General features: G+C 64.1%; 1 protein-coding gene across 1 annotated transcript; it reads right to left on the bottom strand.

Moving 5' to 3' along the window:
* Positions 1–794: 794 nt before the first annotated feature.
* On the bottom strand, positions 795–11,864 carry TMED3 (transmembrane p24 trafficking protein 3). The gene is made up of 3 exons (XM_076004685.1): positions 11,511–11,864; positions 8,825–9,073; positions 795–1,583 (listed from the first exon to the last, which is right to left on the bottom strand). Exons 1-3 carry the CDS (start codon positions 11,679–11,681, stop codon positions 1,347–1,349), a joined length of 657 nt encoding a protein of 218 aa, XP_075860800.1. The 5' UTR covers positions 11,682–11,864; the 3' UTR covers positions 795–1,346.
* Between the last annotated feature and the right edge of the window lie 725 nt (positions 11,865–12,589).

Here is a 12,589-nt window from a genome sequence, read left to right as displayed (position 1 = left end):
ACATCATGAAAACATACATGTCTATGTCACCTGTTCTGACTGACATGACAAGCAAAGCTGCATGTAAAGTAGAACAAGCTTCCAGGGCTCTCAAGCTTTCCTCGTCACACGAGAGCAGAACGGACGCGTCGTCAACGCACAGCGCAGACCGCCGTGCGGACCGTGGGTGCCGGCTGTGGGCGAGGTGTCGCGGCCGGCGGGCGCCGGACCGCAGTGGTTGATCAAGCCAAGTGAGGCTTGCGGGGGATCTTTATACCGGGACTGTTTTACCCCCTGTCCTGCAACGCGCCGTTAGCCCCTGCCGGCCAGCTCGGGACTCCAGGTCTCCCGGCAGGCCCCCCCCTCAAGGCAGACACACCCGCCAACCCCCAGCCCTACTGCGCGTACGCTGGATCAGCGCGCACTAGGTGCTCCCAACCAGCCAAGACCGCTCCCGGGGGGCAGGTGAGACGGTGCCGTCCTGAACACAGTGGCCGGACACACTTACCTGGCATGACACCTGGTCAGAGGGAGGTGGCGGGGCAGGTGGTGCAGGTGTGGGGGGGGTGTGTTCTCACGGAGGAGCCAGCCTTCACACAGACCTCCACAGGGCCTGGGCGGGGCACAGAGGCTCCCTGCCTCACCGCTCTCCCCACCCGGGAGGAGACCCGTTCCCCGCGCCTGGGCACGGCTCTGCACACGGCACGCACACGCGCCTCCCTGGGCTCGCTCTGTCGCGCTAATCATTCACATGCACACAGCCGTGCACAAGGGAGCTCCCTCGGGGCAAAGAAGGCAGGCAGAAGTCTGCGGGGTGCTCACGTGAACCTAGTTTTTATTTGCCACCCGGGAAACCCACAGCTAACGAAGGTGCCCGTCACGGCCCTGGCCCTGTGTGCACTGCTGACACCGCCGCTCACCTGGGGCGGGGAGACCTGCAAAGCCACGTTGGGAGGTCTGGCTTCCCCAGGTACACGGAGCCCCTCCGGCAGGACAGGCTAGAATGGAGAGCCCCGCACACCGGCCGGGATGCACGAGCCCAGCGGCCCAGGCGTCGGGGAGCAGAGGCCGGTCCCGGAGCTGCCCTGGGGGCCTGGGCCCTCAAGCGCCCTCCTGCCAACCAGGCCGCCAGCTCCCTGCCTGCCCCCCTCCCGCAGCGGCCACCCCCCTGCCAGCCATGAACACGTCTCAGTGTCGCACGCACACGTAACGCCGTCCAAACGACCGGGCTCTGCGACCTTCGGCTGCCATGACCCGGCGTCCACACGGAGGGCAGGACCCTTCGCCCCTCTCCCAGCTCCCGGCCCCCAGCCCTTCACCCAGGAGAGCCGCCGCCCGGGGCGTGCGGGGCCTGGGTGGGCGCCGGGCTAGGAGTGCACGGCCCGGCTGCCGGGCCGCTTCTCCGTGAAGAAGCTTTTCAGCAGCAGCACCTGGCCGAGGCTGGCCAGGAACAGCACGACCGTCTCGCCCACGGACCAGTAGGAGACCCGGCTGTTGAGGTCTTCCGCCCGGGCCCGGTCCTGCGCCTCCCGCAGCCGGTAGTGTGTCTGGGAGTCGATCACCGTCTTCAGGGCTTCTCGGATGGTCACGCAGGCGGACTCCATCTGCGCGGGAGACAGGACAGGCGCGCGGCCGGCGCCGAGGTGAGGAGAGGGGGCCCGGCAAGCGGCACGAGTCGACACCCTCCGAGACAGCCGCCGAAGGCTGCCGTCTGCGCTGAGGGCCTCACGTGCGCTTTTATCTAGTCCTTGTGTGAGGCCTAGCCGAGGCTCAGAGAAGTTGAGTGACCTGCCCAGGGTCACACAGCACGTGGCCGAGGAGGACGTGGCCCGGCCGTGCGAGCCCTGAGCCTGCGCTTTCGAGCACTGCTCTGGGTCCCCCCGCCCAATCCTCACGGTACCGCGGACATGCGCGTGGTCGCGGAGCGGGAAAGAACACGAGCAGCCCTTCCCATCCGCCCGTGAGAGCTCTGTGGCTCCACAGGAGAGATCGGGGCCGGTGGCTCTAAGGGAAACAGAGTCACAAGACATCCAGGACAGGATTCGGGGTCTGGAGAGTGAGGATGGTGTTCCAGGAGAAGACGCCTTGACTATATTTCAATAAACGTAGATGGCTGTGCCGTGCTTAAAACAATAACACATGCCCTGAAAACAAGCCCTGGGGCGTCTTCTTGAGGAAAAACAAATGTAAGACCCTGTCTTGTTTTCGGGGAAACTCGGTATATATAAATCCAGAGCCTTTGTGTTTAAACACCAGGAAAGGGCTCATCCGGCTGTCCAGGCCGGAATCCCGCCCCCCAGGTTTATTTCCATCACAGGTTCCTGCAGGAGCCGGAGGGGGAGGAGGAGGGGAGGAGGAGGAGGGGGAGGAGGGGGGAGGAGGAGGGGGAGGAGGAGGAGGGAGAGGAGGGGGAGGAGGAGGAGGGGTAGGAGGGAAAGGAGGGGGAGGAGGGGGAGGAGGAGGGGGAGGAGGAGGAGGGGGAGGGGAGGAGGGGTAGGAGGGGGAGGAGGAGGGGGAGGGGGAGGGGAAGGGGAGGGGGAGGAGGGGGAGGAGGAAGGAAGAAAGGAGGGGGAAGAGGGGGAGGAGGGGGAGGAGGGGGAAGAGGGGGAGGGGGAGGAGGGGGAGGAGGAGGAGGGGGAGGAGGAGGAGGGGGAGGAGGAGGAGGGGGAGGAGGGGGAGGAGGAGGAGGAGGAAGGGGAAGAGAGGGAGGGGAGGAGGAAGGAAGGAGGAGGAGGGGGAGGAGGAGGAGGGGGAGGAGGAGGAGGAGGGGGAGGAGGAGGAGGAGGGGGAGGGGGAGGAGGGGGAGGAGGGGGAGGAGGGAGGGGGAGGAGGGAGGAGGAGGAGGAGGAGGAGGCGGGGGAGGGGGAGGAGGAAAGAAGGAGGAGGGGAGGAAGGAAGGAGGAGGAGGGGGAGGAGGAGGAGGGGGAGGAGGAGGAGGGGGAGGAGGGAGAGGAGGAAGGGAGGAGGAGGGGGAGGAGGGGGAGGAGGGGAGGAGGAGGAGGAGAGGAAGAGGGGGAGGAGGGGGAGGAGGGGGAGGAGGGAGGAGGAGGAGGAGGGGGAGGAGGGGGAGGAGGAAGGGAGGAGGAGGGAGGAAGAGGGAGGAGGAGGAGAAGGAGAAGAGGAGGGGGAGGAGGGGGTGGGGGGAGGGGGAGGAGGAGGGGGAGGAGGAAGGGAGGAAAGGGGAGGAGGAGTAGGGGGAGGAGGGGCAGGAGGAGGGGGAGGAGGGGGAGGAGGGGGAGGGAGGAGGAAGGAGGAGGAAGAAGAGGAGGAGGGGGGAGGAGGACAGAGGGAGGACCCAGCAGGTGGAGTCCCCGGCAGCAGAGGAGAGGCCAGACGCCCGTGTGGGTGTGTAGGGGGTGGGACCACTTGAAAGGCCTGATCAGAGGCCACAGGCCAGAGACCAGCCCTGAAGCCGCACAGCAACGCCCCAGGCCCTTGAAGGACCAATCTCTGACCCCATCAGGGACGGGGCCAGGGCCAGTGCCCGGAGCCAGAGCGGCAGGTGCCGCCACCACTCTACAGCCTCCCCGGTGCCCACAACCTGCAGAGCCCGCAGGCAGGACCTGGCACAGGCCCCCGGGAGACCCCAAATCAACACACCGCCAAGAGCCACGGGGGCCGGGACTCCCGCCCTGGCCACAGAAACGCACTGGTTCCCTCCCGCAGAGATCAGCCGCTACACGCGCCAGTCTAAAAGCAAGCCCCGGCCGGGCGTGGTGGCTCACGCCCGTCATCCCAGCACTCTAGGAGGCCGAGGCAGGAGGATCGCCCGAGGTCAGGAGTTCGGAACCAGCCTGAGCAAGAGCGAGACCCCGTCTCTACTATAAATAGAAAGAAATTAATCAGACAACTAAAAATACATAGAAAAAATTAGCTGGGCATGGTGGTGCATGCCTGTAGTCCCAGCTACTCGGGAGGCTGAGGCAGGAGGATCGCTTGAGCCCAGGAGTTGGAGGTTGCTGTGAGCGAGGCTGACGCCACGGCACTCACTCTAGCCTGGGCAACAAAGCGAGACTCTGTCTCAAAAAAAAAATAAAAATAAAAATAAAAGCAAACCCTGCGGCCTGCACCCCAGAACCTCAGTGGGGCACCTCCAGCCCCCCCTCGTCCTGGGGAAAACAAGCAGAGCCCCTGCCTCACAGCCCTGTCTCCCCGGGGTCTGGTCCCCAGCCTCCTGGCCTGGGACTGTCATCCCCGCCAGGGCCACCCAGGGTCCTAGAGCCTCACAAGGACTGTGGTCGCTGCCCCACCATGACAGCCGGTCTCTGAGTCACCCCAACTCACCCCTGTTGCGGGCCACCGTCCCCTCCCCCATTCCCACACAGGGCACCGCCCCTCCCCCATTCCCACTCGGGCCACCGTCCCCTCCCCCATCCCTCGTGGGCCACCGTCCCCTCCCCTATTCCCACACGGGGCACCGTCCCCCCCATTGCCATGCAGGCCACTGTCCCCTCCCCCATTCCCACTCGGGCCACCATCCCCTCCCCCACCCCTCGCGGGCTACTGTCCCCTCCCCTACCCCTCGCAGGGCACCGTCCCCTCCCACACTCCCATACGGGTCACTGTCCCTTCCCCTATTCCCACGCAGGGCACCATCCCCTCCCCCACTCCCATGCAGGCCATGGTCCCCTCCCCCATTCCCACGCCGACACCCCTCCCCCAGTCCCACACAGGGCACCATCCCCTCCCCGAGTCCCACACAGGGCACGTCCCCTCCCCCACTCCCACACAGGGCACGTCCCCTCCCCCACTCCCACACAGGGCACGTCCCCTCCCCCACTCCCACACAGGGCACGTCCCCTCCCCCACTCCCACACAGGGCACCATCCCCTCCCCCAGTCCCACACAGGGCACCGTCCCCTCCCCCACTCCCACACAGGGCACGTCCCCTCCCCCACTCCCACACAGGGCACCATCCCCTCCCCCAGTCCCACACAGGGCACCGTCCCCTCCCCCACTCCCACACAGGGCACGGCCCTCCCCCAGTCCCACACAGGGCACCATCCCCTCCCCCACTCCCACACAGGGCACCATCCCCTCCCCCACTCCCACACAGGGCACCGTCCCCTCCCCCACTCCCACACAGGGCACCGTCCCCTCCCCCATTCCCACGCCGACACCCCTCCCCCATCTCCACCACCCGCTAGCGTGGCCGTGGACAAACTCCTCCGGCGCCACGCCCACCCCCCCAGGCCCCGCTGCTCAAGTGCCCAGTTCCTTATGTGCCTCCAGGCCCGAAGGCAGGGCGGGGCTGCCCTCACAGCAGCCGGGGAAACCCTCGTCCTGCCCAGACCGCCACTGGGGTGGCCCCTCTGGCCTTGACCTTGGCCAGAGACCCTCAGCCTCCGCCGGCGCCCGCCCCCGTTTGTAGGGTGCCTCCAGCCCGGCTGCCCTGAATTAGCCCCGGCCCGGCCGCGCCCCCTCCTGGGAACTCGGTCCCTGAACTCGGAGCTCACGCGATCCACTGGCCTGAACCCCCGCCCGGCCGCGGTGGTTGGACCCCGCTCTTGCACCCGAGCATTTATCTTGGTGCCGGAGCATGTGGCGCCCGGCCCCCCCGGGGACCTGCATGAGGCTGGGGGAGGGAGGCAGCAGCTGCCCACGGAGTCCCGGCCACACAAAGAGGAGCGGGGGGAGGCGTGCAGGGTCACAGCCCGCTGATCCCACCCGCTCTCTCCTGGGCCACCCCCACCCTGCCCCCCTGTTTAGCTAAAGCTGTCCCTGTGAAGCTTCCTGACCCCCCAAGAAAACTCACCCACGCCCACCTGAGACCCCCGACCCCCAGTCTATGGCCACAGCGCCCCGAGGGTAACCGGCTCCCGGGGCTCCTCAAAGGGTACCCCACCAGGGATGGCACCTTCCGGCACCTTCTGGCACCTTCCGGAACCTTCCACCTATCCTTCCTCTCCCGGACCCGGATTCGACTGAGCGAACGCCGGCCCCAGGGGAGCAGCTCCCGACGGCAGGCACAGCCAGGTCGGGGCAGAGGAGCCCACGCTACAGAAGAGGAAGAAGCCGCCTCTCCGAGGCCGAGCAGAGCGAAGGGAAGAGGTTCTGAGAGGTCCGAGGCGGCGGGAAACTCACTGTTTCCTGCAACAAATCAAACTCCCACGCTCAGGCTCCGGGGAAGCATCTCCCCCCTGTGGACCCGATTCCTCAACCACTTCGGTACCAGCACCGACTACAGCCCACAGCCGCAGATGAACGCGCACAGCCGAGCATCGGCTGTAGTCCACAGCCACAGATGAACATGCACAGCCGGGCGTCGACTGTAGTCGACAGCCACAGATGAACGCGCACAGCCGAGCATAGGCTGTAGTCCACAGCCACAGATGAACACACACAGCCGGGCGTCGACTGTAGCCAACAGCCGTGATATGAACACATACAGCCGAGCGTCGACTGTAGCCGACAGCCCTGATGTGACTTTTCTAATTTTTCATTTATCAAAATAAAATTGTGCACACTTAAAAATAACGTCATGAAAACATATATGTGTGTGTTACCTACTCTGATCTTTACATGACAAGCAAAGCTGCCTGTAAAGTGAAACAAGCTCTCAGTGCTTTCAAGCTTTCCTCGTCACACAAGCAGAACGGATTCGTCAATGCGCAGCACAGACCGCCAGCACAGACCGCCGTGCGGCTGCGAGTGCCGGCCGTGGGCGAGGTGTCGCGGCCGGTGCCGTCCGAAGTGGTTAAGCCTTTTCTCCACCCACTCACTGTCTGCGGTAAAAGAGGAATTCCTTCAGCTCGGCTTTCAGGGACTTACAAAACCCCCGGGGCGGGGCGCGGTGGCTCACGCCTGTAATCCTAGCACTCTGGGAGGCCGAGGCGGGAGGATCACTTGAGGTCAGGAGTTCAAAACCACCCTGAGCAAGTGCGAGACCCCGTCTCTACTAAAAATAGAAAGAAATTAATTGGCCAACTAATATATATAGAAAAAATTAGCCGGGCATGGTGGCGCATGCCTGTCGTCCCAGCTACTCGGGAGGCTGAGGCAGGAGGATCGCTTGAGCCCAGGAGTTTGAGGTTGCTGTGAGCGAGGCTGACGCCACCGCACTCACTCTAGCCTGGGCAACAGAGTGAGACTCTGTCTCAAAAATAAATAAAAAACACAAAACCCTGCGCACGGAGGCTATTTCAACAGCGGCCAGCAGAGCCGTCAGTTGCGGAAGATCTTACCCGCGTGTGTGGCCGGTTCTGCCAAAGGCAGCCACGTGGCCAGGCTCCGCCCTGGCGTTGCCCGGTGGAACTGTACGTGCACGGTCTCTAGACACCAGTGACGACCGGGTATTTGCAACGTTGCTATGGTGCACGAGGCAGTGAACTTCTCATCTCATTTCGATTAAACGGGCAAACGCAGACAGTGGCCACTGCCCTGGACGATGCAGCTCTAAGCTGCACCCGCTCAGGGCGGGTGGCACACGGCGCCAAGGAAGCCGCCGGCGTGCGTGAGCGAGCCCAGCAGAGGTGTGGAGCGTGCGGCCACCTCGGAGAGCAACCCGGAAGGTACCCTGGCCTCCTGAAAAGACACAGGACGCTCTGGCTCTGTCTGGAGCAAACACGGCCACAGGTGGCTGCTTCTGTCCCCAGGTTTCCCTGGGCCCTGAGGGGCAGTCATGTGGCAACAGAGAGCCGAGTCCTTTCTGTGCCACGCCTCACGCTCTGGGGCACTGAGGACGCAGGGAAACCACCCGGAATCCCAGCCCGGGAAGATCCCGGCCGCACACAGCGGGGGAAGGCAGGGGCGGGAGGCTGGGATCAGGCAACAATGACTTTGAGAGCCGGGTCTCCGAGCCAGTCCCCAGGGAGCCCGATTACCTCCCAGGTGGCCTCCGAGGCGGCCACGTGCCCATTCCTCTGCAGGACCACGCCCACCGCCCTCCCTCTGCCCGGAGCTGCCACATGGCTCGTTCTCACCAAGGCCACGTGAGCAGGGGTGCCGTGTGTGACTACGGAGCCCGGCCTTCCTCACCCCTCCTCCTTCCGGTGGCCAGGGGTGGAGGCTGCGGAGCCCCGAGGGAAGGCAGGAGGGTGACCAGACAGAGAGAGCCCGCATTCCTGGGTAACACCACGGGGGAAGCTCCCCACGGCCTTCTCCAGGCCAGGAGAACAACTTCAGCTGTTGACCCCTGTGTCATTCTGCTCTGTGCAGGTCTCACTGTCTTTTTGAAGACAGAGTCTCGCTCTGTTGCCCAGGCTAGCGTGAGTGCCGTGGCGTCAGCCTAGCTCACAGCAACCTCCAACTCCTGGGCTCAGGCGATCCTCCTGCCTCAGCCTCCCAAGGAGCTGGGACGACAGGCATGCACCACCACGCCCGGCTGATTTCTTATGTATATTTTTAGCCGTCCAGCTAATTCCTTTCTATTTTTTTTAGTAGAGACAGGGTCCAGCCTTCATGTGCTGAGCCTTCAACACGCAGAGAGCACACGTCGCAGCGGCCTGTGCTACTTTCGCCCGTACACCGCCACACGCGGCAGGACACGGGCACACCGCGTGAGCAGACAGGCACGTGGCACAAGGGCCCAGGAAGTGGCCTGAGGGGCCACGGGACAGCCCGGGCGGGGGTGAGGGACCATGGGACAGCCCAGGCAATGGTGAGGGACCACGGGACAGCCCGAGTGGGCGTGAGGGACCATGGGACAGCCTGAGCGGGCTGGAGGGAGCGGAGGGAGCAGGTGTCAGAGGAGAGCCCTGCAGGGAGCCGGGAGCGGTCGGAAAGGAGGACCGGAAGGAGAACATGGCGTCCTCCGGGGTGGACGTGGAGACAGAGGCCAAGCCCACGCCAGGACCCGCGCGACCGGGAGCAGGGCCACAGCGAGGGGCTGTGCCCGTCCACTCACCTGGGTGAGGGCGGTGACCCTGTTCCCCATGTCCGGCAGGATGGGGGGCTCCTCGCCCACCTGCAGGTCGAAGTACACCGTCTTGTGCGAGAAGGTGGAGAACTCGTTGCTGAAGCAGAACAGGTAGACGCCCTTGACCTCCGCCCGGTGCGTGAAGCTGTCGTACTGCTTCTTGGTCTCCCGGTAGATGACGTTCCCCTGGGGGTCCTCCACGTAGCAGTCCACGTCATAGTGGCCTCCGGTGATGACCTGCCGGCCACAGAGCGTCCGCGGTTACCAGGGGGACAGCCACCACCTGCCCGCCGTGGGATCTCCACAGCCCTCTACTGCGGGCGCCCTCCCAAGTCTGGCTCTGCGGGGGAACGATGGCCAGCCTGATTCTCCCCATTTCACAGGAGAGAAAACCGAGGCTCCCAGGAACGTGGCGGAGCTGGGATTCGGCCTGGGGGCTCCCGGGCCCACATCTAACCACGGCCGCACGGTTCTGCCGTGCGAGTGAGCACGCCCAGGAAGACCGATCCCCGCCGGACGGGCTGCCAAGGCTTTCCAGGATGGGAGGCAGGACGAAGGCCGGGACGCCCACAGAACCGCCCCGAGGCAACCGGATGCCACTGCTTCTTTCTCCGTGTTCGACAGCTAACACAAGACACAGGGCAGGCCACCTCTTTGGGACGTTGCCACCACTAGCCGCGTGACTCTGGACGGGCAACTTTACTCTCCAAGGATGTGCACTCCACGCACACAGCCAACAAGCGCCGGCCAAGCGCCGGAAATCCGCAGGCTGCAGACTGGCCCGCGGGTGGGGTGCGGGGAGGGGGGGTGATGGGGAGGTGGGACCGGATTTGGGGCCACCCTGGAGCAAGACCAGGGCAGCCACGCTACAGGACTGCTTCTCCCTTCCACTAAGAGACCAGAGCTCCCAGCAACCGCCACTCCTGGCTTGCAGGGTGGGTCCAGTAACCGTTAGCAACGTTATCACCGATGGAAGGAAGAGATAAACACAGACTGAAGCATTCCACAGAATCAGGAAGTCAGAGGTGGGCGAGAATCATTTAGTTCAAACTCTCCGTGTAAATGCTTGAAAAGTAAGGGCCGGGCGCGGGGGCTCACGCCTGTCATCCTGGCACTCTGGGAGGCCGAGGCGGATCACTTGAGGTCAGGAGTTTGAGACCAGCCTGAGCCAGAGCGAGACCCTGTCTCTACTAAAAAAAAATAGAAAGAAATTAGCTGGACAACTAAAAATATATAGAAAAAATTAGCCTGGTGTGGTGGCGCATGCCTGTAGTCCCAGCCTCTCGGGAGGCTGAGGCAGGAGGATCGCTTGAGCCCAGGAGTCTGAGGTTGCTGTGAGCTAGGCTGACGCCACGGCACTCTAGCCTGGGCAACAGAGCGAGACTCTGTCTCAAAAAAAAAAAAAAAAAGACAGACCCCCACAGAGCAAAATGACATGGGTGGTCAAAAGCTGTACCCAAGATCCACCAAAAGACAATCAACAGCCTCCATCTGCTGCCAAACTTGAAATGTCCCTTGTCCAGACAAAAGCTACTAGTCCTGTTCAGCAAGCTTTGCTACTTGGAGGTGTCTAAAACCCTGCTAGTACCTCCCGACAGGGGACTCTGCCCTGGAAATGACCAGATGGCATCTCAGTGCCTTCCGGCCGCACAATTATCACTTTTTTTTTTTGTCATGGCACCTAGGTTGCCAGTGTTAACCCAGCCGAAATGCATGTTGTCCACACAGATGTCAAAGTAGACAACTCAGTGCCAGCGCCCAGGGCCATCACACTTGAAGCTGTCCCCAAGCACAAGCCTTCCCCAGGGCTGCCAAGCACAGAAGGGTGGCCAGACAGCGCGCCCCACTCCGCTGCCCAGGCCACCCCATCGCAGAACGCCAGCGCGTCCACAAGCAGGTGGCTGGGCAAGACGCCCACTCGGGTCCCCTGCCCTGGATCTGCTGGTTACCCCCTAGACCTGCTCCCCACACCTGCCAGCGCTCTCGGAGGTACGGGGTGCGGGAGCTGGCCCTTTCCATATGGCAGGGCCGAGTGCTGCGGCCACACCGCCCTGCCACTCAGGTACCAGTGCCAGGACTGGGGGCTGCGCTGCGCCCCCTCCCTTCCAGAGCGCCCTTCTCGCCGCTCCTGCGCTCACCCGACTCTGGCTTTAAACTGGGGTTGGGGGTTGCAAAACTAGGATCCCACTTCCTCTCACGGCCACTTCCAGTACCTGCGGGAACGAGGTGGCCGGAGACTCGGGCCAGACTGGGCGCCCGGGTCCCAGCAGACGAGCGTGAGTGTTCCAGGGGCCCGGAGGAGCCCATCCCACTCCGGCCACCCCCAAGTGCCCAGGACCGTCCCTCGCTGGCACCTGCCACCCCAGAAGCCGGGCCCGCCCCGCGCCGCACCTGCCCCCCCCACGCCGCACCTGCCTCCCCCCCACGCCGCATCTGCCTCTCCCCCCCACCCCCCACCCGCCCCGCACCTGCCTCCCCCCAACCCCCGCCACGCCACGCCACACCTGCCCCCACCCCCCCACCTGCCTCCCCCACCCTCCGTGCCCGCCCCACGCCACACCTGCCTCCCACCCCACCCCCCGCGCCCGGCTTTTGCGGGGAGGAGCCGGCCGGCTTCCGGGGACCCCGCCCGCAGCCCCCCTCTGGCTCCCGGGCGCCGGGCGCGCGTGCGCACCTGGTAGTCCAGGGAGAAGGTGGCGCCCTGCTCCACGTCCTCGTGGAAGCACTGCCGGGCGCTGTCGGGCAGCTCGAAGGTGAGCTCGGCGCCCCGCGGCTGCCCGGCCCGGAGCAGCAGCAGCAGCAGCAGCAGCGGCAGCAGCGCGCAGCCGGGGCCGCGCATGGCCATGCTCCCGGTGCGGTCCGCGGCTCCGGCGCTGCGCCCCGACTGGCGCGCTGGGGCGGGGCGTGCGGGGCCGGCGGGGCGTGCGGGGCGTGCGGGACCGACGTGGCGCGAGCGCGCGGGCGGCGCTTCCGGGAGGGCGGGCGGCCCGGCGCGCAGCCGCGCTCGGGGTGGCCGGGTCTCCGCCCCGCGCGTGCGCACTGGCTGGGGACGGGGACCGCGCTTCGGCTGGCGGGAGCCCGGACACGCCCCCCGGACGCTTGTCCCCAGCCCGCCTGGCCCCGGGGACACAGGCGACCCGGTGTCGCCACCTAAAAGGTAGCACATAGCACCTTTTAGTCCGGCTTCTTAAATCCCGCAAGATCATTTTTGCATGCACCCACGTTTAGCATGAGCCAATCGTTCATCCCTTCGTGTTGCTGAGTAAAATTCCATTGTCCACAAATGCATGAGTCTGCCTCTGGTCTCAGTAGTCTGTTCGCTGATCTGTTTGTCCGTCTTTATGCCAACACTGTGTTGTCTTGGTTGCTGTGGCTTCATAATAAATCTGGAAATCATTTGCAAGTCCTCCAACTCTGCTCCTTTCCAAAGTTGCATTGGCCACTGTGGGTGGGTCCTTTGCATTTCGAAGTGAATTTTTGAATCGGTTTCTTTAACGTCTAGAAAAATGCCTGCAGAAATAAACCTAACCATATGCACGGACAGCTGATTTTTTGACACAGGTGCACACTGGCGACCCATTCATCAAATGGTGCCAGAAAAAAGTTGGGTATCCGCATGCAAAGAAATGAACTTATATCCATCTATCACACCATAGATAGAAATTAACTCAAATGGACCCAAATTGACCTAGACATAAAACCTAAAGCTATAAGACTTCTAGAAGAAAACACAGCACAAAGTCTTGGTGGCCT

The sequence above is a fragment of the Microcebus murinus genome, chromosome 7, assembly GCF_040939455.1.
Source record: "Microcebus murinus isolate Inina chromosome 7, M.murinus_Inina_mat1.0, whole genome shotgun sequence".
Lineage (NCBI taxonomy): Eukaryota > Metazoa > Chordata > Mammalia > Primates > Cheirogaleidae > Microcebus > Microcebus murinus.
The sequence above is the reverse complement of the archived record's forward strand: the minus strand, read 5'-3'. Positions and strand labels throughout refer to the sequence as shown.